The sequence below is a fragment of the Callionymus lyra genome, chromosome 19, assembly GCF_982586985.1.
Source record: "Callionymus lyra chromosome 19, fCalLyr1.hap1.1, whole genome shotgun sequence".
NCBI classification, from domain to species: Eukaryota; Metazoa; Chordata; class Actinopteri; order Syngnathiformes; family Callionymidae; genus Callionymus; species Callionymus lyra.
The window spans coordinates 13,082,138-13,106,963 of NC_141836.1; the positions used below are offsets into that span (position 1 = coordinate 13,082,138).

At 39.8% G+C, this 24,826-nt stretch overlaps 2 protein-coding genes across 3 annotated transcripts; one reads left to right on the forward strand and one right to left on the reverse strand.

Annotated features, from left to right (window-relative positions):
* Positions 1 to 1,290: 1,290 nt before the first annotated feature.
* chst13 (carbohydrate (chondroitin 4) sulfotransferase 13) lies at positions 1,291 to 9,995 on the forward strand. Its single transcript, XM_087782235.1, has 4 exons — positions 1,291 to 1,744; positions 8,321 to 8,397; positions 8,558 to 8,722; positions 8,781 to 9,995. The coding sequence occupies exons 1-4, from the start codon at positions 1,651 to 1,653 to the stop codon at positions 9,459 to 9,461; spliced, it is 1,017 nt and encodes a 338-aa protein (XP_087638361.1). The 5' UTR covers positions 1,291 to 1,650; the 3' UTR covers positions 9,462 to 9,995.
* A 417-nt stretch (positions 9,996 to 10,412) lies between these two features.
* slc41a3 (solute carrier family 41 member 3) lies at positions 10,413 to 23,766 on the reverse strand. Of its 2 annotated transcripts, XM_087780966.1 has the most exons (11): positions 23,737 to 23,766; positions 22,720 to 23,061; positions 17,299 to 17,406; positions 16,386 to 16,457; positions 16,182 to 16,326; positions 15,974 to 16,120; positions 15,758 to 15,902; positions 14,651 to 14,730; positions 12,115 to 12,249; positions 11,906 to 12,054; positions 10,413 to 11,838 (listed from the first exon to the last, which is right to left on the reverse strand). In XM_087780966.1, the coding sequence occupies exons 2-11, from the start codon at positions 23,023 to 23,025 to the stop codon at positions 11,641 to 11,643; spliced, it is 1,485 nt and encodes a 494-aa protein (XP_087637092.1). In that variant the 5' UTR covers positions 23,026 to 23,061; positions 23,737 to 23,766; the 3' UTR covers positions 10,413 to 11,640. The 2 variants fall into 2 exon arrangements, with proteins under 2 accessions (XP_087637092.1, XP_087637093.1); XM_087780967.1 differs by lacking the exons at positions 22,720 to 23,061; positions 23,737 to 23,766 and adding an exon at positions 20,399 to 20,720.
* Positions 23,767 to 24,826: the final 1,060 nt, after the last annotated feature.

Genomic DNA, 24,826 nt, shown 5'->3' on the forward strand with positions numbered 1-24,826 from the left:
CAGAATTAATTGTAGCCCAACAGTCAGCAGTTCTTGCCGCAAGTAAAATCTGCTGAATCATCACATGTTAGTGTCCACGCAGACAGAGTCTAATGTTAGACACTTTGGTAATTACACCATTTTCGAGTCATTACCGATGGCTGACACAACTTGTGTGTCCTCGACTTTAACCGGGTTTGACCCACATCCACGGCACCCTAAACGGTTAATTTCATTTTATTGTAAGCTTAAATAGAGGAAATACCCTTTTACTCAGAATAAACAAGATGAAAAACCCCTGTTTGTTTACAGATAAAAACTGTTTTAGGCCATCATTTGGTTCACTATAGTTAAAATAAAATTGTAGTTATTTAATATAGGCGCCACAGAATGGCTGCTTTGGTGCTTGGTTCCGTTTTTTTGTAGCTATTTTTATCTGTTACTCTTAACTGACGCCACATAAATGTCCTATGTTGTGTTTACAACTCTGACAATACATAATTCTGGTTTTAATTCTGATGTTTATTTTTTTAATGTGTATGATTTGTGGTGTGACTAAAGCTCTCTGTAAACATACAATTGTACTGATGCAATTGACAAGATAAGCTTGAAACGATAAACAATTTTTTTAAGAGATACTGTGTGGGGGGGGAGAGAAAGTAAAAAATAGTAAAAAGTAAAATCCATTTTCAAAAGCACGTCATTAATCTGTGTGTTATTCCTATATTTCATTTCACAATAAGGAAGTAATTTTTATTTGTATATCACTTTTCTAGACCAGGATCACAAAGCGCTTAAACAATCAAAACAATAATTCAATAAAGTATATACTTTAAAGGTCAAGAAAAAAAAAATGATAACACAACAGGAGTTCCAGAAAATCAAGGAAAAGCCTGAACAAATAAAAACGTCTTATATATATAATATAATAATATAATTGAATATGCTATTTTTTATTAACCTAACGGAATGTATCTTGTCTTTTATCATAATGTTGTTTTTATTTAATGTTCCATTACATATAAATGGATATATATTTGTATATAGCATACATATAAACTGTGTTTACACCGAATGTTTAAACGCGTCTATGTAGTAAATAAAAAACGATTTATTTTCAAATGTATCAAGTTTTATTATCAATTATTTTGTTCGATAAAACAATCCTCACATGGATTACTTATCATCGCACTAATATATTTTATCTTTATTTATTTAGAGCGAAGGAACAAACTCAGAGGGAGGGAGGGGGAGGACAGAAAAAAAGGGGGGGCGTGACGTCATGGCAGATTGCCCGTCCATGTTAGCGAAGTTTGAGCCTCGACAAACTTTCAGGACCGCGTGAAAAAAAAAAGCTTCTGCTGATGATTCGTGACCAGAACCAACGTCTCTCCCGGTGTCTCAAGGCGTGTTTTCAAGACATATTTAAGGGCTTATGTCAGGCAGAGAGAGAGAGAGAGGAGGGGGTTCGTGGTAGCATCTCAAGCTAGCAGCCGGTCCAAGATCCTGTAGCCTCGACGACCTGATGGACCGAGTCTGAAACCCCGCCGCGGTTCTCCTCTCGACCACCTCCTCCCTTCTCCCCTCCCTCCTCCTCCCTTTGGACCGGGACCACTCGCATGAACCGGGCCGAGAGGCAGCGACGCGGGGGCAGAAGAGCGGGGCTTCAGGATGAGGATGCCCAGAGGAGGTCGTCTGTTCCTGGCGACGTGCCTCTGCTCGCTCTTCGTCCTGGTGCTGTACTTCCAGACCATCACGAAAGAAGGTAAACTTCTGACTTTCTGTCGATGTTTCACTTTTTTTCCCCCCACAACCTACACCAACAAAACTACAACTTTATTACCCCTTAATTTAACATTATTTTTCGGTGAATACAAGTAGGAGTGATGAATGAAACGACACGTATGCTGCAGTGATACGAGGCATGAATAAGGTCACTGTGAAAGCTGGAATGTTTTGACCCCCCACCTCCTCCTCCTCCTCTCCCCCCCTCTCTTCCTAAATACCCCCTGCATTCCTCTCTTCAGAACCCTGCTCTCACCCTTTGTCTCCCCCCCAGTAGAAGTTCCTTTCAGTTTTTGGGGTGCATGTGTTTGGTTCTGTTGGAGTCAAAGCGTGATCGATGGCGAGAGTTTTTTTTTTTTTTTTCCATGTGTTTCAGGGCCAGAGTTCTAGGAAGTTTCCTGGAGGTACAAATGTAGAACAAGAGTTAAAACACATTTTTGGATTTTTGACCAAAATATTTGTGCAACTTGTTTGTCTTGAGTGAGTTATTCTGGGTATCGAGTGTCATTGTACGTGTCTGACGAATGCTGAAGGTCACATTTCTGGGTTCAAGTTCACGGTGAAGGTCAAAATACCTCATGAATCTGACCTTTTGATAGTTTTGTGCATCATCTTGACTTGTGTGTCAACTTGTATATATACTATACACTTAAATATTGTGATTCTTTTACCCCCAAAATACTGTATTATTCAACAGTACTGTATAAATATGCACATACATTACTTACTTACTTACATATTAATTTGATTTTACTTGTACTTCCCTATATAGATTTTCTTTTATTCTAAAGTTAGTCTTAACCTGGAATTCAAATTTCAAAGACAGAAATTTCAGAGTGTCTTTTTGGAGTTACAAGCATAAATGTATGTCGCTCATTTTCCTGGCCATTCTTGTCCTAAAAAGACCGACTTAAAAACATCCAAATACTTCCATACTTGCAGGTCTGTAACATCCATCTTTTATCTGAGACTCTGCATGAGAAAAACAATTAAGAAACCCCCCAAAAAAATCTATATTTTATTTTAAGCTTGTTTGTAGAAGAAGCTAAACTTCTACACAGACAGAAAAAGATGTAAAGGTGTGTTTTTCGGGTTTTCGTCCAATTTAAGGGTTTAAAAAGAAATACAATAAACGGTTAATGCTCCTACTACTATCACAATACATTGTACTGTTATTAATGCCCACATACACCATTCACTTGTGTGCATTGTTTTAGGGTTGCCATGGAAGCTATCTAGAGAAAATACTGCTAAGTTAACGACACTATTGTCCTCGTGCTTCATGCTCTACGCAAGTATTTTTAGAATCTTTGACTGTCATCGATGTGTCGACCAAGTGAACTTTTCTACACGTGTTTCTGACACGATCGTGATCCGACCCTTGAGCCTGGAGTTAAAGCTGCGATGGTTGTGCCCGGGCTTGTCTTGCTTTACAGCAGGAGCCACATGAAACGAGAGCCACACCAGAGAGAGCACTAAACCGACATGGCTCGTACGAGCTTCTTTTTAATGGCTGCGTCTCTTTTAAGAAGAGACGTTTTGAAAAAAACAAAACTCCCCTGTTGAGTTGTCTGAGCTCCTGCTTCGTCTTTCATTAGGTTTCGCCCAGAAGCTCAAGTCATAGTTATTGATGACTTGAGTCAGTTTTATCGAGGAATAAATGGAAAATATCTTCCCTTAGATTAAAACTCTTATGAGCTTCCTTTCTTAACACTTTATTCTAATTATATAAATTTTAAATACTTATTTTCCCTTTCCTTATTGTGTGCTTGTTGTCACTGGGAGAAACAAAATAGTTGTTGTGATTAGCTTTAGTGTTCTATGCCAAGTTCGAGGAGTCCATTGTGTTCCGCTAAAGTGTGTTTTTATTTCCCAATTAGCCTGGCAAAAAAAAAAAAGAAACTGCTTGATGCGATTGTTGACCTCTTGAATATCTCACTTCCTCCGCCGACACAAGAGGGCGGGGCCTCCGGGAACAGAAACGTTTCTCCGGCTCCACATATAACGTCATTCATCAACCGGGTGTCATGTTTATCGCTCTCATTGTTGAAGGTCGTTCTCTATACGCCTGACTTTATATTGTCAAAATATCTTTAAATAAGATTATCACTGGTGTTGAGCAACATGGAGGCTTGCTATGAATGACATGGATGTGGGTCATGGTTCGGAGCTAGAGTTGCAGGGAAGAGTCTGTGATGCTGTTGCATCTGAGATTAATTTCAACCCCCACACACACACACACACACACACACACATTCATACACATGAAGAGTCTCACAAAAGTTTTTTTTTTTTTTCATGTTTGCCGACTGGCACCATGAAGTAAACAAACGGTTCTAGTTAAACTCCAAATAAAAAGTTGTATTCCCCCCCCATACTTTGATCATCATTTTGTCCACACAACAAACAAAAAACAACAACAAACACTTTTGTAGAATAAGAATTTGTCCAAATTAAAGGTTGTTTACAAACGTTCTAGAAGACGCTTCTCATTTAAAGGAAGCAAAAACAGTGATTTGTCCGTGAAAGTGTTCGCCGCAGATGAATGGGGCCCACACACAGTGACTTCTTCTTCTTCCTCTTTGTTTAGCTGTGTTTATAACCTCCCTGGGTCTAATGGAAGCGTGTTATTGTGAGGTATGACGGCGACTCCATTTCAAGGGTCTCGCATGCCGTCGGTTGTGTATCTATCGACGACACACGAGTATCGGGGTCGAGTCACTTCCTGCATGAGAGCTTTTTGGAAGCGGCCTAAGATTGTCGATATGACATTTCAGGAAGCCATTTTTTATTTTGCTTTATTCCTGAAGAGGAAGTGTTTTAAACCAGGCTATGAAATACAAACTCATTCCCTTATTTAGTACATTATGAGCTCTTCGACGGTGCAGTCATTGGACCTGAAACAGTTTTTTTTGTTGGCACACATTAAATATGTTGATTTAACGCTATAATAAAATGAATATTAACACAATGCCAGTGAACATATTGGCCATATTCAGGGAAAATGTCAGTTAAATTCAACCCCATCAGGGTTTATATTTTACACTACACCACACTGTAAAGTGTTAACCAAGAACCACACTATTAAACAAAAGCTAAAAACACTATTTTTTTTTATCTATACTTCACACACTGTTAACCAGAATTAAGGTGAGGTCATGATGACAGCTCTATTGTAGGGACTTGACTGTATTTTTTTTTATAATGATTTCTCGTGAAAAAAGGTCCCATCCCTCTTAACAACAGTTTCAGTAAAGGTGACCCGAAATCAACCTGAACTGCTGCCACAGTGCTTTGCCGCCCAGCCAACCACCACTATCAACCAGCATATTGTATAGTTTTAAATGCAGTATAAAACATGTAATATTCTTTAACTCAATATCTTGGCCAACCACACAGAGATCAGCATATTTCCACTTTACATTTTGTTTCATATTGTCTTGACTTTGTGACAATGCAAGCATTTTAGATTAGATTTCGGATTTGATATTTACAATTGTTAATTTTAATTTGACTCTTGAAAGTGTTAATTCATTTTAAACACAAATTCAACACCTGGATTTAACTCTGAATATTGACACGTTGTTGTTGTATTTATTCCGGAAAAGTCAAAATGGTTTTAACATCGGACAGTTTTCCGTGTACTCATCATTTTTGCATCATTTGTACGAAAGGTAGTCGCAGACTCGTGACCTACATTACAGCTTCCTCAGGAAGTTGCCGACTGAGAAGCGGCAACGTGAATGAAAGCAATGTTCCGTGACAACACAAGCCTCACCTGGACCCAAAAAACACGAAAACTTTTATTAGTAATGGTTCTGTTCAAACCACATTTTTTTGTTCTCATAAAACCCAGCGCATTCTTTTTGAAATCCCCAAAGAATTTTCATTAATGGGGTAGATGGAGATAAAGGAAACCGGGGTTTGAGGGTGAAATTTCAGGCACATCCTGTGAAGCTTTTTTAGCAAGATTCAAATGTCTGTCGGTGTTTAGAAGTGCTGCCACAGAGCCAGCCAGTGGAAATTGTGGATTATGACTGTTCCTCATGGCTCAAGTGAGGAAGAGGGGGGGGCAGCTGAGGGTTTTATTTGTTTAAACATTATTTGTCATCAGTTTCTGAGGTACTCCAGAGCACCAACAACTTGACGAGCTAGCACTAAACCGTGTAAACTAGGTATGTCTGGTGGTGTCGTAGACCCGTGACCTCTTGTTAAAGGTCAAATTAAACCATATGTTTTTGGCAATAAACACCATTTTTTTTTCTTCCAAAAAGGGGGACAGAAACACTTGTGAAATTCTAATATGATGTGTAATGTATACCATAACAAACTACTTAATTGTATTATAATAACTTGGCTTAAAAAATACGGATAGATGATTCAAATAGCAGACGCGTCTGTCTATCTCAGCATCTCGATAAAGATGTAAAATTTAAGATCTGACACGTGCTGTGCTGGAGGTCAGGTCACATTGTTACAGTGCATTCAGAGACAATGCAATCTCTCAGATGGAGCCAGAGAGTCTCCGCTCAAGGACAAGAGCTTCGTAATTTATGTGATAAGCTACGGAGCTTGGATGTCTTTCCGTCTGATTTCTGAGCTTTGTTACCAAACATCTATGCTCTATAAGATCGGCCGTTAAGATAATTCTGCTTCGCTCTCTGCGGCAATGGTTTCAGGCGAATACTTTTGGGTGATTTTTCATAAAACACCTGAAAGTTTGATCCTCGCATGTAGCCATTAGTGCAGCAATAAATTACAGCTGACGGGTAGATGGATAGATAGACTTGAAATGCACCCGTCAAGCAGGAACTCCACCACTAGACATCTGCGCTTGGAAAAATGTATGGTCCACTTTGGTGTGTTTGCTGCGCTAATGGCTACATGCAAAAATTATACGAAACTTTGAAGCATATTAGGAAAAAGCATGAAAAAATCCTTGCTGTATTAATCAATCTTTTCATCTATAGATCTATTACATATTATGTATCTTCTTGTATGGCGCTCATCCAGATTTCCGTTCCTTTCAGCAATTATAATACCCATAATCCCTCTTGTGTCCACGACTGTCTCTCCTCAAATGTTGACTTACACCCAGGCAACGCCGGGTCTTTTTCAAGCGAGTACCTTATAAAAGCAAATGTCTTCCACATGATGTGTGGATTGTCATGATTCGGCGCCGGCATTGTTTGGCCACATGTGCAAAACAAATCACGGCCGGCTGGAGACCCCGTCGGAGGCCAGCGATGGGGGGGTGAGACGACACATGTGCTGCTGGGAGAACATCTGCAGAGCCACCAGAAACCTCCCTTCCGTCTGCTCCGCGGGTTTTGACGCCGGAGTCTATAGATCCTAAAGGTGAAAACCAGGGAGGGGGAGAAAAAAAAGTTGTTGTGACATGACTTTTAAAATGAGGAACGCGTTGTTCAGTGAAACTCAATCTCTGGAAGCGTTTCCTCCTATATATGGCGAGAGGTCGGAGTGATGTCACGCTCCACGGAGGAACATACAGCTCTTAAAGACGCAGACACAAGACCGACTTGTTGTAGTTTTTATGACTTGTAAAGTACTACGAACTTTAATGTCAACAAAAAAAAAATAATCTTTGTGCTACGACCTGTTGCAATGTGATTGGCCGATGTTAGGAATTCTGTTTCTGTCAGTTTGAACTCGATGGACAGTTACGCAGCACGGAAGATGTTTTTAAAAGGACGTTTTTACAACCGGGACCTGTTTTGCGTTAAAACTTTGCTAATTTCAAAAACATGCCGCATCTGCCGAAACTGCTCTTTAACAAGCAGAAACCTTATGTTTGTACTTCACTTTATGAGTCGAAATACAAGCGAAATTAAGTGAATATATGTGTAATTGTTCATTTGAAAATAAATACACTCCATGTTCTTGAATATCAATACAATTGCCATATTTTTGTGTATTGATTAGGGTTGTAAGAAACTACAGATGCACTTAAAGATCACAATGTTTATTTTATTACGATACCGTATTTTTATTTATATTTCAATTAAGTGTTTATAAAAAGAAAAATATATTAGTATTTATAACGTGCAAGTATTTGTTTGATTCGTTTGTTCATTTTGTGACATTCTCTGTTGCTAAAGTAAAAAAAACAAACCTGCCACTGAGGACAAGAGGATACGGTCTACTCATAAAGCTGATGTTTGGACATAGTTTGGTTTCAAAACAGATTAAAGCAGTTATGACTTTGTCAAGAGTCGTGTGGTCTGTAAATTCTGCAACACCAGAGTCAAGAGCTCATAATAAATAATAAGTCATGACAGCGCCTGAGAGTTTATGGAGCAACTTTTGGTGTCTTTGTCAAGGCCAGCAGATGTGGTTGTGCAACAAGGAACACAGGCTTCTGTGGCAAAGCGTTTGGTGAAATAACAGAGACTTGATTAACTTCTCATTTATCCAAAATCCTCATTTTAAACGTTTTTTTTTCCTTTTTAATTTCAGTTTAGTTTCCAGAGATTCTTTCTTGAAGGATGACATTTAATTTATTGCATCTTAATTTGGCCTTTTTTTTCTGTTGTAGAGCCTGAAACGAATAAGAGCATCAAACCAGGGAAGAGCAGGAGAAGTCCACTGCAGACCCTTTACAGAGGAGACCAGGTGAGAACTGAAGTTAAATCATTAAAACAAAAGCAAGAGAAACTAATCTAAAAATCATGTTGGTTGATATATTTACTAGACCTGACGTCTACTGTCACTATTATCTGAGAACGTTGTGTACTTTTCTGAATATAATCAGAATGTTTTCCTCCCTTAAAAGCAGCCGGAGCTGATTGCGTCCCACAGGTCTCTCCGGGGTCGCAGGGAGCTGCTGGAGCAGGCCTGCCTGAGCCACACCAGGAAGCGGCGGGTCCTCTCGCCCGAGGACCTCAAGCACCTGATCGTGGACGACAAGCACGGCCTCATCTACTGCTACGTTCCCAAAGTGAGGAGCTCTCACACCCTCTCTCTTGGTCTCAGACTCAAACCTGTCTCTTGTCCAGGTCGCCTGCACCAACTGGAAGCGGGTCCTGATGGTCCTGACCGGCGACGGCCGCTACACCGACCCGCTCTCCATCCCCGCCAACGAGGCCCACGTGGCGGGGAACCTGCGCACGCTCTCCGAGTTCTCCGTGGCCGAGATCAACCGGCGGCTGCGCAGCTACCTCAAGTTCATCTTCGTGCGGGAGCCCTTCGAGCGCCTGGTCTCCGCCTACCGCAACAAGTTCACGCGGAGCTACAACACCGCCTTCCACAGGCGCTACGGCACCAAGATCGTGCGGCGGCACCGCGTGGACCCGGACAAGGAGGCGCTGGAGAACGGGAGCGACGTGACCTTCCTGGAGTTCGTCCAGTACCTGGTGGACCCGCGGACGCAGCGCGAGGAGCCGCTCAACGAGCACTGGGAGCGCGTGCACTCGCTCTGCCACCCCTGCCTGATCCACTACGACGTGGTGGGGAAGTACGAGTCCCTGGAACCGGACGCGCAGGCCGTCCTCCGGCTGGCCGGCGCCGAGGACGCCATCCGGTTCCCCACGTCGGGCAAGAGCACGAGGACAGACGGCGACATGGCCGCCCGCTTCTTCAAGCACGTCAGCCCGTTTTATCAGAAGAAGCTGTTCAACATGTATCGCATGGACTTCCTGCTGTTCAACTACAGCACTCCAGAATATCTCCGAACCTGAACATCTGGACCTGGTTTTTTTCACAGATGATTGACAGATAACAGGAGAGTTCACAGTGAAGGATCGACGCCATTTGTGCAACTTTTTTCTACTTAAGAGTTTAAGAGAAGTCAGGCGATGCTGATTTAGATTTTATTAGTATTACTGTTATTACAAGTCGTTGATACTTATCAAAGTATCGACTCCGGGGAGAGTCTAAGGAAAGGAGGTCGGACTTGGAACTTTTTCCTCAAGAACACCTACCCTTCCTTTAGATTTAAATCCTTGTTTTAGTCTTTTTTTTTGACAATTAAATGTGAAGATATTAGAAATGATTTCAGTAACACCATCGGCGAACATTTCCACGACGAGTTTAACTTGGTCTAGATTCTACTTTATGTCGACCGACAAGTCACGGATTGTGATTTATTTTCCATGTTTGTGTCCAGGTGAGAGGAGCAGGTACTCCTTTGATGCGCTGGCTGTTAATTTATGTGCGTCAGTGCAAACAATGTATTTATTGTCATGTGTGAGAATACATTTTATGACAAAACAATCGCCGACTCTGAGGATTTTTTTTACTGGCGACGCACCTGTGGATCAACTGTGATGCAGGTCGACACCGGTTTCGGTTCTGGACACATTCATGTGGGTTTTCTAAGAAGTTTTCATGGATGGAGCTCGACTCAAAGTCGAAGGGGAAAAACCTTTCTCAGCTGGAGGCTGACGAATGTGGTTTTTATTGCAGCTTTTGTTTTGACAGAGTTTGGCAAAAAACACCAAACAAGTCAGTGTTGTGTGTGTATCTGCCTCGTGCTGTAGAAGCCAATAGACTCGGCCAAACAATTTGAATAGTGTTTTCCAAGTTGCTTCCAGAACGAATCAGGTTTGAAACTTCATTTTCTTCCATGAAAGAATGACTCAGAATCCTTTACCTTTTTATTAAAATAGAAGAATACATTGAGCGGAGGATTTTTTCCGGTAGCCTTGATGTCATCACTGTTTAAAGGCTGATGAAGAACGTCTGCTACAAAACTTTCCCTTTCATTGAAAGAGAAACTAGGAGAACAAAATGAAAAGATGTTAAGTGTTAAGTCGATGCTGGAAGAACCGTCTCATGTTGAGTCTCAACAGACTTTCAAATCTTGATCTCGTTTTGTGAGGGCGTCACTTAAACTACACAACTTCACATTCAAGTTTGTGATTGACACACGAGATTGACAGTTCGAGATCTGACACCTGATGAGTGAAAATATCGGACGCACTGGATCATCTTAAAGGGCTTAAAAGGTTGCAAAAGTATTTGCTGACGTGTGGCAGTTTTTCTAGCTTATTTCTGTGTTAACTGTGATAACGGGTGAGACACGTCATCACGGTGATACGGTTGCTACGACAACATCAACTGAAGGTTCTTCCACTGCAGCACATTTACAGTGTGATTGAAAGGTTAGTTTTGCTTCATTGTTGTCAAATATATTACTTTCTTGTGTTGGATTCAGGTCAATTAAAAACAATCTAATAAGATGAGACGTAATACTTTATAAGGCTTCAGAAAGTGTGTTATGACTGCTTAATGTCACATATGACGACTTGTAACAAGGTTTATAAAGGAATATAAGTGGTTCATACATTTTATATGATTTATTAATTAACAAAACCAATAAACGGTATTTCCAATTAAGTTTTTCATTTAGCATTGAATACCTTGTTTTAAGCTGTAATATTGAGTCATAACACGTCATATAAAGTCTTACAAATACATCAGGATGCCTTATTAATGTTTTCATAACGACTTATTCAATAGATATTCATAGAAAGTTGATTTTTAATCTCTTACGACCGCAGTATTACACTTAATTCAGCACAACTGCGTTGGCAGTAAAAGCCACGTTGTGTGATTTGTGGAACGAATACAAACCGTTTCACCGAGTCGGCAATAAATATTAGTCTACTCTGTATCTACTAAACAGGACTTGAACAGATACTGGAGCTTTAATATTGAATGTTTTGCAGTGATGTAACGGTTTTTAAGAATAATAAATATTAATTACTAATATCATCCTAGAAATATATTTCCGAGTCAATATATTATTACATCAGTTGAATCTAAACTCTGTCAGAACTTATGGTCGAAGCATGTTTTGGTGAAACTCATCTGAGGAGGAATGATTGTCAACTTAAGTCGTCACAAGCTGCTCTGTTAAACCTCGTCAGGCACGACCCCCGACCTTCCTTCAGAGACCCAGACCCTGCAGCAGCGGAAACAGAGGGCCAGGAACCCGGTGCCCAGCAGGTCGCCCAGGGCCGTGAGGTAGGGGATGGAGAAGTTGTCCGGGTCCAGACTCTTCCTCCACGTCAGACGCACGATCAGGTCGGCGAAGTAGAGCAGGATGGTGACCTGGAGGGAGGAGAAAAACTTAAGACCCTTCCTGTGGTTTCTTGTGAAGACGACTCTCCACGAGTACCTGGAGTAGAGCGGCACATAGGTAGCAGACGGTGAAGGGGATGGAGATGGGAGCCTCGTCTCCCTGCAGCAGGTAGATGGTCGTGAGGAACACCATGTGACCCGGCAGCACCAACATCAGCAGCACTCTGGCCGATCTGGAGTTGACGCCTGACAACGAGACCAGTTTTAAGACTCTGATCGATATAACTTCTGGTCTCTTATTCGTACCCGACGAGAAGAAGGTGATGAAGGGGTTGGGCCAGTGCTGCCTCATCTTGTACGGAAGGACCCCGGGGATGCTCCAGAAGTGCAGGTAGGTGGAGATCCGGCTGGCCTGGATGGCCACCAGGTTCCCGCCCACTCCTGAGGCGAGGGCAGAGGGGGGCGGCGTTACAACTCTGGCGTCACATGCGAGCCTCGGACTCTTGTTCTCGCACAATAATAAAAGTTTTCCCTGGAAGAGCAGCAGCTGTTCCTCCAAAACTTTGAACGCCAAGAATCTCGAGCGAGGAACGGCCTGTAAATCTGCTCTGACACAATGACTCCGATCAAGGGAGATTCCGAGAAGATTCTGAGAAGGATCGGGGAAGGAAAAAAAATGCTTCGTCATCAGCGAGATATGAAGACAGATGCCGTCGCTGGACGATAGTCACACATTGTGATGACACGTTTCAGGGAGACACTGGAAAGACAACGCGTGGAGGCTTTATCTATTATTTTTAATAATACTTCATATAATAAAATAAGTTAACAAAAAGGTGATTGGAAATGATTGGTGTTAAAAAAATAATTAAAGATTTTTATAATGAAATACATCTATATATCTATACTCATTTATTTGACTATGGGGAAATAAATATGCACAGAAATGTGTATATTAATTCCTTCCTTGTGTATTTCCTTTTTGTCTATTCCTTCATTATGTATTTTCTATTTGTCTATTCCTTTCTTATGTATTTCCTATTTGTCTTTTCCTTCCTCATGTAGTTCCTATTTATCTATTCCTACCTCATTTATTTCCTATTTGTTTATTCCTTCCTTATGTATTTCCTATTTGTCTATTCCTTCCTTATGTATTTCCTATTTGTCTATTCCTTCCTTATGTATTTCCTATTTGTCTATTCCTTCCTTATGTATTTCCTATTTTTCTATTCCTTCCTTATGTATTTCCTATTTTTCTATTCCTTCCTTATGTATTTCCTATTTGACTATTACTTCCTTATGTATTTCCTATTTGTCTATTACTTCCTTATGTATTTCCTATTTGTCTATTCCTTCCTTATGTATTTCCTATTTTTCTATTCCTTCCTTATGTATTTCCTATTTGTCTATTACTTCCTTATGTATTTCCTATTTGTCTATTCCTTCCTTATGTATTTCCTATTTGACTATTACTTCCTTATGTATTTCCTATTTGTCTATTACTTCCTTATGTATTTCCTATTTGTCTATTCCTTCCTTATGTATTTCCTATTTGTCTATTACTTCCTTATGTATTTCCTATTTGTCTATTACTTCCTTATGTATTTCCTATTTGTCTATTCCTTCCTTATGTATTTCCTATTTGTCTATTCCTTCCTTATGTATTTCCTTTTTGACTATTACTTCCTTATGTATTTCCTATTTGTCTATTCCTTCCTTATGTATTTCCTATTTGTCTATTCCTTCCTTATGTATTTCCTATTTGTTTATTCCTTCCTTATGTATTTCCTATTTGTCTATTACTTCCTTATGTATTTCCTATTTGTCTATTACTTCCTTATGTATTTCCTATTTGTCTATTCCTTCCTTATGTATTTCCTATTTGTCTATTCCTTCCTTATGTATTTCCTATTTGACTATTACTTCCTTATGTATTTCATCTTTGTCTTTTACTTCCTCATGCATTTCCTAATTGTCTATTGCGAGATATATGAATATGGAATAGACAATGAGGAAAAACAGTTAAATATACGTATCATTATTTATATACACTTTTCTGTACATTGTTTATATACTTTTAAATATATTTTTACTTTTACCTGTCAGTCTTAAATTGCCTTTTTATTACTTAATTTTGTCATTCCATAATTATCTATACTTAATTCAATTACAATCTATACATTTACTATGGTCGAAACCAAAACATTTTACGATGTGAATTCAGCTACTTGCCAATGCGGACATATTTCAAAACGTGTTTTGACACTTGGTTAAACTTCAATCCATCAAAAAAGGGAAGTAAATCAACAAGCTCTTTCTGCGTTCTGTTTTTTATTTGCTGCAAATCACCCTCGAATGTTTGGAATCGCCTGCACAAGTGTTGCTGGTTAACCCATCAGTGACTACAACGAGACTGAGTGCAGGATGACAGTTGTACGCTGTGTTCATGAGTTTAATGAGACGATGTGTTCAGAACCTAATATCATCCAGACTCTTGATCTGTTTCTTATTCCGGCGCATCATCGCGGCTCTGCGAAGGCTTCGCTTTCTAACCGGCGCCACATGTCAAGATGTCACGACGGCATCAGTCGAGCAACTTGATCCTCTAAATATTTCTTTTTTTCATTTTTATCTTCGGCCTCTTCGACCCTGCCAGCTACACATGGTCACAACTTAATAGATGCTAAACCGTCTGTTCATGATGAGTTACCAGGAACCACATGGACTTCTGGTTCCACATCCATAAAACCTTCCAAATTGAATTACTACAGAATCACTTCAATTAAATATAATTACAAACTTGTTTCACCCGCAGCTTTTGTTTCGAGGCAGCGTGACTTACCGTTGATGACTGGAGTGAACACGGCCATGCCTTCAAATTTGGGATCACTGACGGTCCGGTCCAGGATCAGGCCTCCGAAACTGAAACCAAGAAAAATGCTGAGTCGGCGAAAAAATGTCAATTTTCTTCACTTCAATTTTATTTAATAATAATAATATAATTGATTTGCAGTGCCTTTATCAATCAATGTCAATGGGCTACACTGTAAAAACAAGACATATCACCATTAAATGTTAAAACCGGGATATTAATTAAAATTATAAAAAAAAACGAATTCAGCCATAAAAGTATAAAAAAAATGCAAAAAAAATATAAATAAAAGTCTAAAATTACAAAAAAAGTTACATTTTTAAACTTGAATAAAAAGCATAGATGAAAAACCTCTGTGACTACATTAGAAGGCGGAAGAAAGTGAAAGAAGAGAATTTCTTTTTTTCTTTTTTGCTGGAATCAAGAAGTGAAAAACTAAAAGTTTACCTATTCTTTTGGTTTGTGATATTTATCATTATTTGTTATATTGTGTTTTCCAGGTGTGTTGTGCAGTGCTGCAGTGACGTTTTTATTTGTACAGTTCGAAAGTTAAATAAAGCTATTTTTATTAAAATAATTGTATCTAAGAGTATCAAATGTTGTATTAGTCATGACCAAAACAAATGCATGTTGAAAACAATAGTAGTGAAGAAAAACCTGGCTTTTTGTTTTTTTTCCCTCAAAACCAAAATAGATTTCTGGATACTACATAGTTTAAATAACACTATATAAGAGAAGCTGGTCCCAGCCAGCAACACTTAGTGACAGTAGAGATGAAAAAAAATTGTTATCAGGCAGAAACCTTAAGCAGAACCAGACTCTGTGTCTCTCGTATTAATGCATAAGAAATTCAATTAAATAAACAATCAATAGTTCAATAGAAAACACAGGGTAAATTAAATGAAACGTTTTTGCAATATTGAGTAATATTTTAATTTATAGCTCAAATATAATTTTGATTGAATAAAAAGAAACAAATCTACAACAAACGTGTATAAATATGTTGTAGGAAGATTGAGTGACAACATTAATACGGTCAGATTATTGGCGATCACAGTAGCGTCAGGGTGTTTATACCTGCTGATGGAAATAGCTACCAACACGGGCTGCCATCCAGAGCGAAGGATCTCCTGGACTTGAGGACTCTGTCGCGCCAGCATCACCCACAGTGGGATCAGCGACAGGAAGACGAGACACACCAGCGGCGACAAGTACCACACTTCTGTCAGGATGAGCAAACAAAAAAAAGTGTTTTTGCTGCCATCTAGTGTCGCTTCACGGTTTCACACTCACCGATGTACCCGTAGAGTGTGCTGCTCACCCCGGCCAGCAGGGACAGCGTGATCAAGTCGCCCATACAGGCGGCGATGGGGGTCGCCACGTTGTCGGGGTTGATCCCGACCTTCCTGGAGCCGATGATCACGCCGATCATCACCAGGCCTGCGGGAGGAACAACGTTACGCTGGTTTTTTCTCCCAGAGGTCGAGGGTCGACGTGGGACCTAGTGAGAAGGCGGCCACGAAGGCGGTGGTGATGCTGCTGGCGCACAGAACCGCCGCCTGGTCCAGTTCGACTCCCCCGCGCGATATCGCTCCCAACACGATGGCGGCCACGGCGGCCAGGAAACCCATCACCGTCGCCTGGACCTGCAGGAGACACTTGTTACTTCCCTGAAACCTTATCTTATCAGCGCCATTAGTGGTACCTGGATCAGAGCCAGGTTGCTGCACACCATGGTCCACTGTTTGTTTGGGTCGTCCATTTGTCCCGTGTTGGCCTGAGAACATGAAACCAACATCATGATCTTAAAAGACTTTTAACCTTGAAGACTAAAACATTAAAGTGGGTTGAGGTTCTGTACAAGAAAATCTACAGGTATAATAATAATAAGATGAAGTTCAACCTTGATTTAAGATGAATAAGCTCATATTAATTTAATGCAAATATGCCGTGTCAGCAGTTCAACTCAATAAGAAAGCCATTTTTTATATTTGCCAACTCGGCTGTTTTCGTTTTTTCTCCAGGTGCCTGTAAATTGTGAAGCTTTTGGGAAATAAAAGATTTAATAAAGGTTGTTCTGCTCTTTTAAAAATGAACAACAAGGCAGCCCTGATGCTTTATCTGCATTTTTGTGCCACCCTCAAATCTCATGACTTTTTGAAGCTCTTGCGTTTTAAAAAACACTTTTATTTTAATACTCATATTCTACATAAATATTTTCAGATTACATCCTTGGAATTGTCCACTTTACTTCTATGTTTATATGGTATATTTTCTTTTTATATTCTTTCATGGTTCGCACATTTTCTTCTTATCTCTTTGTTGTATAATAACCATAAAGGCATTCTTAATATCTCTCCATCTAATTTTCTATTCTATCTTTTGTAACAAATGAACTTGATAAAAGCCATTATAAAACTGGAATTTTATAAAAAAAGCTTTTTAAAATACAGTCATTTTATCAGCTTGTTTGTTGTCGATATGAATGTGTGATACGAATAAAGATGTATTTATTTTCACAAATATACAAGTAGGAAAAAAGTTCATAAGATCTTAATTGAAAACGTTATATTTAGACATAAAGTCTATATCTATCAAAACAAGGTCTCAGTTCTCACCGCCGTGGACAGCCGAGCCGCCAGCGTCATCTCCAGGTTCCCCTTCAGTCCGACCAGTGCCGGGACCAGGATGAACAGCTCCGTGATCACCTTAAACACATCCCAGTGCTGCGGCACAGACACGACATTAAGGTTAAAAACAAACACTCACATACTGACGTTTAATCAAGTTTTCATCCGAGAACTCTCTGATCCTTTTCAAAGATAAATAAGGACATTCATTATTGAAGAGGTTACATCAGGACGTCCATGTCCTCGACGTAAGAGAGTTGCTGCCTGTATAAGTAATGGAAGTGAACACGTTTTTCTCACTTATAAAGATTTTAAATCATACATTTTTAGACCTTAAACCAATTTAGAAACATCTTGATCTGTGTATTTATGTGGTAGTTCTAACACAGTGGCCTATTTCTCCAGCTCTGAGTGACGCGCCGCAGGTTCTGTGGGTTTAGAGGTGCACAGATGACCGGGTTTGACTTGATAACAACTCCCTCAGCCCAAGAAACTCTCGCCCGTGACCGAGAAGAGGAGGTCGGTGGGAATGATTTAGCATTAAATAACATAAATAAACGATATCACATCTGGAAAAAAGGATGAAGAAGATCAGTCCTTGTTTGAATAGACCTTAATTTAACATCAAAATCTCAAGTATTAACCATTAAATGTGCCTGAAAAGACAATATTATGCAAAACAAAAAGCATTTTCCAACTTTGAATCAAGGCATGAAAGAGTTGAGGAGGTATCATGAGGTATATTCATTCTAAAAGGCAACTCTATCTCTATGGCACTTTTAAAAAGATGCCAGGTTTTCATGGAATAAGTAAGTAAGTAATTTTTTTAAATTTGTATAGCGCTTTTCCAGACCATCAGTAGATTCTGATCCACAGACCTCAGAGCCCGAGCTGGGGTGTAAGGCTGGATCAGATCACTGATGTAAGGAGGAGTCTGACCATGAATAGATCTGAAAGTAAGAACCAGAATTTTAAAGTTGATCCTGAAAGAAACTGGAAGCCAGTAAAGAGTTTTAAGGATCGGAAAATGTGAGTTCTTCTACTTGAGCGGGTAAGAATTCTCGCTGCAGAGTTTTGCAATATTGCAATAGTCTAAAAGACAAGACACAAACGCATGGATTGCAAACTCCAGATCATGTTGTGACAACATTTTCCTAAATTTAGAGATTTTTTCTCAGTTGTAGGAAACAGTTTCTGGTTCGTTTTCTGCAGTGTTGTACTAGAGACATGTCTTTATCAAATACAACACCCAGGTTTCTCAGGCTCAGTTTGACAGACTGAGTCACCCAAGTACTGACTCAACTCGGAACCTTATCATCATAATAATCATTATCATAATCTTATCATAAGCCAAAGATTATAAAGTAGGGAGCGACATCTAGTGGCTTTTCAACTCGACGACACGGTTTCATGAAGCCTGACTATTCAATTGTTCTCTCAACGATCTTCAACTTTGTCTCTGGAACTTTGTGGGCGATCAGACCAGACATTCTAAACAAGCGACAAGAGTGAGGCCGGTGAGAAACTGTCAAGGTGTGGGACTATTTATAAACAGTCTCCTCGACTGGTCCCCCGGCGCTCGCAGCTGTCATCCTCGCTGGGCTATCTTGGGACGTGGCCCACTTCTGCCGTGCCTCAAACTGACGGGACGACTCTGCTGCGAGAAGGAAGGAGGATCTCGGTCCAAGCCAAGACCAATAATAAGTTGATGATAAAGTGTGTTCACCCTTGAAATTGTTTCCATATTTTATCTTTTCGAAGAAAGAACTCGAAGCCCAGGGACCAAATGTCGGTCCGAAAAGTCATTTTATGCGGTAGGTTTAAATCAGATCCATGTTAATTTCACGACCTATAAAGATGCTTAAAATAAGATAATCCCTGTCCCAGGGATTATTGATGTCTACAATTATACACAGACCTCCAATAACAGTAAAACTTAATATTTTGGCCTTCTGGTTCGATAACCTTGGATCATCAAGTCTTCTCAAACTACTACTACCAACACAACACATCGCATGAGCACAATGGTACACACACAAAGAGAGTCATAATAATACACAACTATCACTGCATTGCTGCCTCAGTGATTCATTTGCTTTTTCAATTTACAAACTGGCGATGAAGTGTGATTATTTGTGATTGCACACGAGAGAAATATTGAGATGAAGGTTGATCGTTTCCACTTAAATATATACAAGAGACCATCTGTTACTGTTCTATCACTTCTTTGAATGCCAGAATATTTGACAAAGACTGGTTATAAGTAAGTGCGTAAGTAATATTTGTACAGCGCTTTTCTAGACCAGGGTCACAAAGCGCTTAAACAATCAAAACAATATTCAATAAAATATATACTTTAAAGATAAAGATAACACCGAGACAAACACAGGAGTCTCAGAAAATCAAGGAAAAGCCTGAACAAATAAAGTGTCTTATCGCCAAGATTCTGGTGATTGTGGCGTTACGATTCATATCCTACATACAGTGGAAGTTATACGATATATATCGTGATACTGTAGTAACAAGGATATATTTGTAGTATTGTCCGAGTACTTGACTCTGGTGTTGCAGACTTTACACACCACATGACTCTTGACTTAAAGTTGTCACTTCTTCATTTGTTTTGAAACCAAATATGTCCAAACATCATGCTGGAGTCGACTGTATCCTCTTGTCCTCAGTCATAGCCAGGATTTCATTTAGGTTTTTTTTGGAGGACTTAATGACTGCTGCCCTCTAGCAACACAAGTTAAATTGCAACACATAAAAAAAAGAAAAAAAGCTGTATTATTTTATTTATACACTTTATTGAAATATTAAAATATAAAATGTTTTGAAAACAACCCAAAAAATCGAATCTGATACAGGGCTGTTGAATATTAATATGATATTTAAGTGTACTACAGTGTATTAGTGTATTTTACATTTTCTTACATCCCTAAATTTCAAACCAAACTTAACTTAGCATAATTCTATCTAATCTATTGAACTCGCTGTCACGATATAGTATTGTTAAACACCAACACATCTGGATAATGAAAATAATAATATAATATATTAATAAAAACTCATTTTGGAAGATCCCTACTTGTATCAAGTCCATCACGATGCCGGCACAGACCAGCCCAAGTCCCGACACCAGCAGCGGGACGAGAACCTGAGCCGCGATGAGGAAGGAACTCTCGGGCACGAAGCCGTGCTCGGAGCGAGTCAGCTTCCACGTCACGCCTCGCAACTTCCTGCCCTGGTAGCGCAACTCCAGCTCCAGACGCGTCACCACCATCCTGCCCTCTGAGCTTCACCAGGTTTTCCTTCCCACGTCTGAGTCATCCTTGGACAGTGAAGGCATCGCCTGAAGAGTCTGAAGAAGAAGAGGCTTCCTCTCAACTACCGGACCTCGGGAAAAGTGTGGCATCCCGAGTCAGACTGAAGACTCAAGCGAAGTTAAAAGAGGGAAAAACCGGTGCGTGACATTTTCATCCGGAGTGATGAGTCAGCAGGTTTATCTTAAAATCAATCTCCCAGATTTCCATCTGTAACTTCGCCGCCAGCTGAGTGATTGACAGGAAGCAGGAGTCCGGAGGGAGGTCGGTTATGTCGCCAACAGGTCCGGTCCGAGTGACGTTAAAAAACGATCTCCGTCACAGTGACGCCTCCGGATCGTCAGCGGCGACGGCTTCATGCAGGATGGAGAGTTGCTTTCTTCCAGCATCAGCTGAGACCTGCCCTCCTCCCTCCTCCTCACACCCCATGCTCTCCTCATCCGTGACGTCGCAGGGATGGAGGCAGGACCGTCTGCACCGACACTCGCTCACGGAGCAGGGACACGACTTTCTTGCTGGCAACACTCACAGTGCGTCGCTCATGCAGCCTTTTTCCTGCCACCGTCGTCCCTCCATCACTTTGTTCTGTGCGTCATTCTAAACGATCCCTAAACAGAATGACACTTGTCATCTGTTTTTCCTCCAAAAAGTCAAAGGGTTTAAAACGTGGATTATTTAATTTAATTTAGTATCATTTGTATGAGTCACTATTTATTTCATTTTATTTATTATAATCATAAGAAAAACACACAAAAAAATCCAGGTACAGATAATAGTTTTCACGCCAACATTAATTTAGGGTTGCTATTTAAGATCAATACCGTTTTAAAGACTAAGAAATGGTGCCAAGCTTTCATCGTTGATGGTCTGGGGCGGGTGGTTAAATTCCCTCAGGGGCCACGTTATATACTCTTGTGAGGGGCCGTCAGACCAAAATAAAGATTATGAGAGAGGAGGGCCAAAATAAGATGGAAAGCTTGTGACAATGATTTGTTATTATATAATGCAATTATAACATAAACCTTTATATTAAATTTATTAGAAATACAGTATATAATTAAGATATCACCCTTAACATTATCTTAATATCCACTCAACCTATTTTAAGGCGAAATAAATAGTCATAAAAATGACAATGGCAAGTTATATTTAGAGTTTGTTTGCTCCTGGTTTGGATTTATTAGCTGATTTATAAATGTGTTAACTTCTGATGTCTGTAGGTCACATTTAAGGGATGAGGATATTAAGAAACGTGCCTGTGGCAATAGCAAGTTTGTACCATGATAACAATAATAATAATAATATATACATAGGTTTTTTTATAGCGCATTTCAAGATACTAGGAGACACTTTACAAAATCAAACGAAGAAACATACAATGGATACAGATGGAAGGCTATTAAACAACAAGGAGCTTAATACAGAACTCAGCAGCAAGAATTTTGAACCGCTCTAGTAGAAGAACTCACATTTCCCCGATACTTAAAACTCTTCACTGGCTGTCAGTTTCTTTCAGGACCAATTATAAATTCTGGTTCTTACTTTCAGATCTATTCATGGTCAGACTACTCCTTACTTTAGTGATCCGATCCAGCCTTACACCCCAGCTTGGGCTCTGAGGTCTGTGGATCAGAATCTACTGATGGTTCCAGAACACGCTTCCGGACCAGAGGAGAGAAATCCTTCTAGTCTGTTGCTCCTAAGCTTTGGAACGATCTTCCTCTCCCTCTGTGTTTGATGATCTACCGACTCCTTCAAGAAACACCTTAAGACGTTTTTATTCGTGCAGGCTTTTCCCTGGTTTTCTGGATCTCCTGTGTTCGTCTTATGTTGTCTTGATCTTTTAAAGTATATATATTTAGCTGTATAATGTTTTTGATTGTTAAAGCGCCTTGTGACCCTGGTCTAGAAAGGCCCTTTTCAAATAACCTTTACTTTACTTAAAATACATACAATAATACCGTGTAAAATGATTTGTCAAGTGTTGTGAGTAAGTTATGTTGAAAAGATTGTTTTTTAGATGACTTTTAAAAGACGTCGGTGATTCAGCGTTACGGGTAACGTAACTTGGATGATGGACACTCACCTTGACGTTGTCCAGCACCATCCCCGCCATCACCATCCCCATCCCGGCCAGCAGGAAGGGGAACACTACCTGCAGGCAGATGGCCACAGAAGACTCTTCTTCCAACTTGGCTGCAGACGTTTTAGGTTTCTCCAGCACCGGCTTTTTAGGCGCCGGCCTGACGACGGGCGGCAACACCAGCCCATCGTCTCCGTCTAAAGAACTCCCAGCAGCGACAGGACTTCCAGTCGGACCCTTTCCCTTCACTCGAGACTTTTTGTTCTTTTTCCTCTGTCGAGGCGGTTGTTGCTTCTCATCGCCCGGCATGATCGCAGACCTTCACTCACCCGCGTAAGAATGAACCTGAGGAGACGAAAAAGTGTTTTTTATTTACAATTAAACACATTAAGTTGAGGAGTGGGTACGAAGAGAACCATCAGTGAGCGGCAGTGTGGCTTCACACTGAGAAGATGCAGGAAGTAGATATAGAATGATGCACTAACAGTTTGAAAATTTCGTTGCAAATGTTGCAATGACTATAAGAAAAGGACAACTAGATGAGAACCGATGCTGGAAACTAAGACATCAAGAACAAAACAAGAAGTTATAGGAGAAATACAAGAATATTTTGGAGTGTAATTGGGGGGGATTTTAAGCATTTAATTCATTTTAATAATACATTAATACAAGCTGACATTCAAGAAAAAGGTTTAATTTGCACATTTTTTTTCCAGCTAAACATTTGTTAAACACCAAAACTACTCATAAATGTTCTGACTTTTTAGTCCAAAGTCCACTTAAAATACACACAAAAGCACAAACACTGGAAAATGTTTGACACTTTAAAAATGACTACGACAAGCAAAGCACATTAAACTGTTTTCTTCACTGACTCAGTAGATCTGTCAGCTACTAGTTCGTAGATTTGACACGTCATCGTGGTCGTTTTTGTAACAAAAAACAAAACACAAACATTTTTGATAATACACGAATAAAAGAGAAGATATCGATGGTTTTCGTTCTAAAAGCTGCACAAACCTCATCGGTCTGCAGGAATCATAACGTGTCACTAGCCTCAGAAGCAGCTGCCATGTACACACAGACCATAATAGCACCGAGGCGCTTTCTGATTGGTCGCTGGGTGAAAAAAAGAAGGAAATTCGAGTCTGGGAGAAACAGCGGCTTCACGTGGAAAAGCCACGTAACTGCAGGCTGAATGATACATTTTGTTTAAAGCGAACAAAAATAACTAGAAGAAAATTGAATATTGAGACGTGGAATGAAAATGTATTATTATTATTAGTTTTATTTTATAAGATACACATAAACACTTGGATATTAAAGAATAAATACAACAGTTAGTGAAGGGGGAACAAGTGTGCTTACTTATAACATCAAAAATTAAATAAAACTTCTTACCTTTCTTTCCAAATGTTGTGAAGACGGTTGAGTTGGACCCTCAGAGGTGATGTTTGTTATCTAAATCTTTGTGTGAGGCCAACTCTCCATGTGCTCATTTTCTTATGCTAATGTCTTGAGCTCAGTCTGTGGGGCGTGAGTGTGTGAGTTTATGTGTGTGTGTGTCAAAGGCGCTCACCGTCTTCAATTTCATGGCATTGGCGGATTAGGATATCCCTCGTCACCAACCCCTCCTGTCTCCTTCCATCTCTGAGAGGCTGCTGAATGCCAGTGTTTCTTTATTTGTCTCACAGGAAGAGAATAGAAAACATGAACGCTTCAAGATATATCTTTGCACGGACCAAGAAAAGAAAGACTATTTTATTACACTTCTCTTGATCCAGCATAAATGTCAAACGCATTTTCCAATTTAAAACAAAAGTTGTAAACTCAACTTTATATATTTGCAGATATTTTAAAATTTTAATTTGAATAAAAAAATATTTTCTGTCTGTTAGTTACATGATAGACACAGGAATTTCTACTTGTTTGTTAAATATAAAGCAGTTTTACTAACAAGTAGTAACTGAAGACTTGAGAAAGTGTTGACCAGGTAAAGATGGAACTCTTGAGATCAGATAGTTGAGAAACAAAGCAGTGTCAATTACATTTGTTTATTGTGTGAAGTTAAAGTTAACACCCAGATTATTTACAGCAGGAGTGAGTCCAT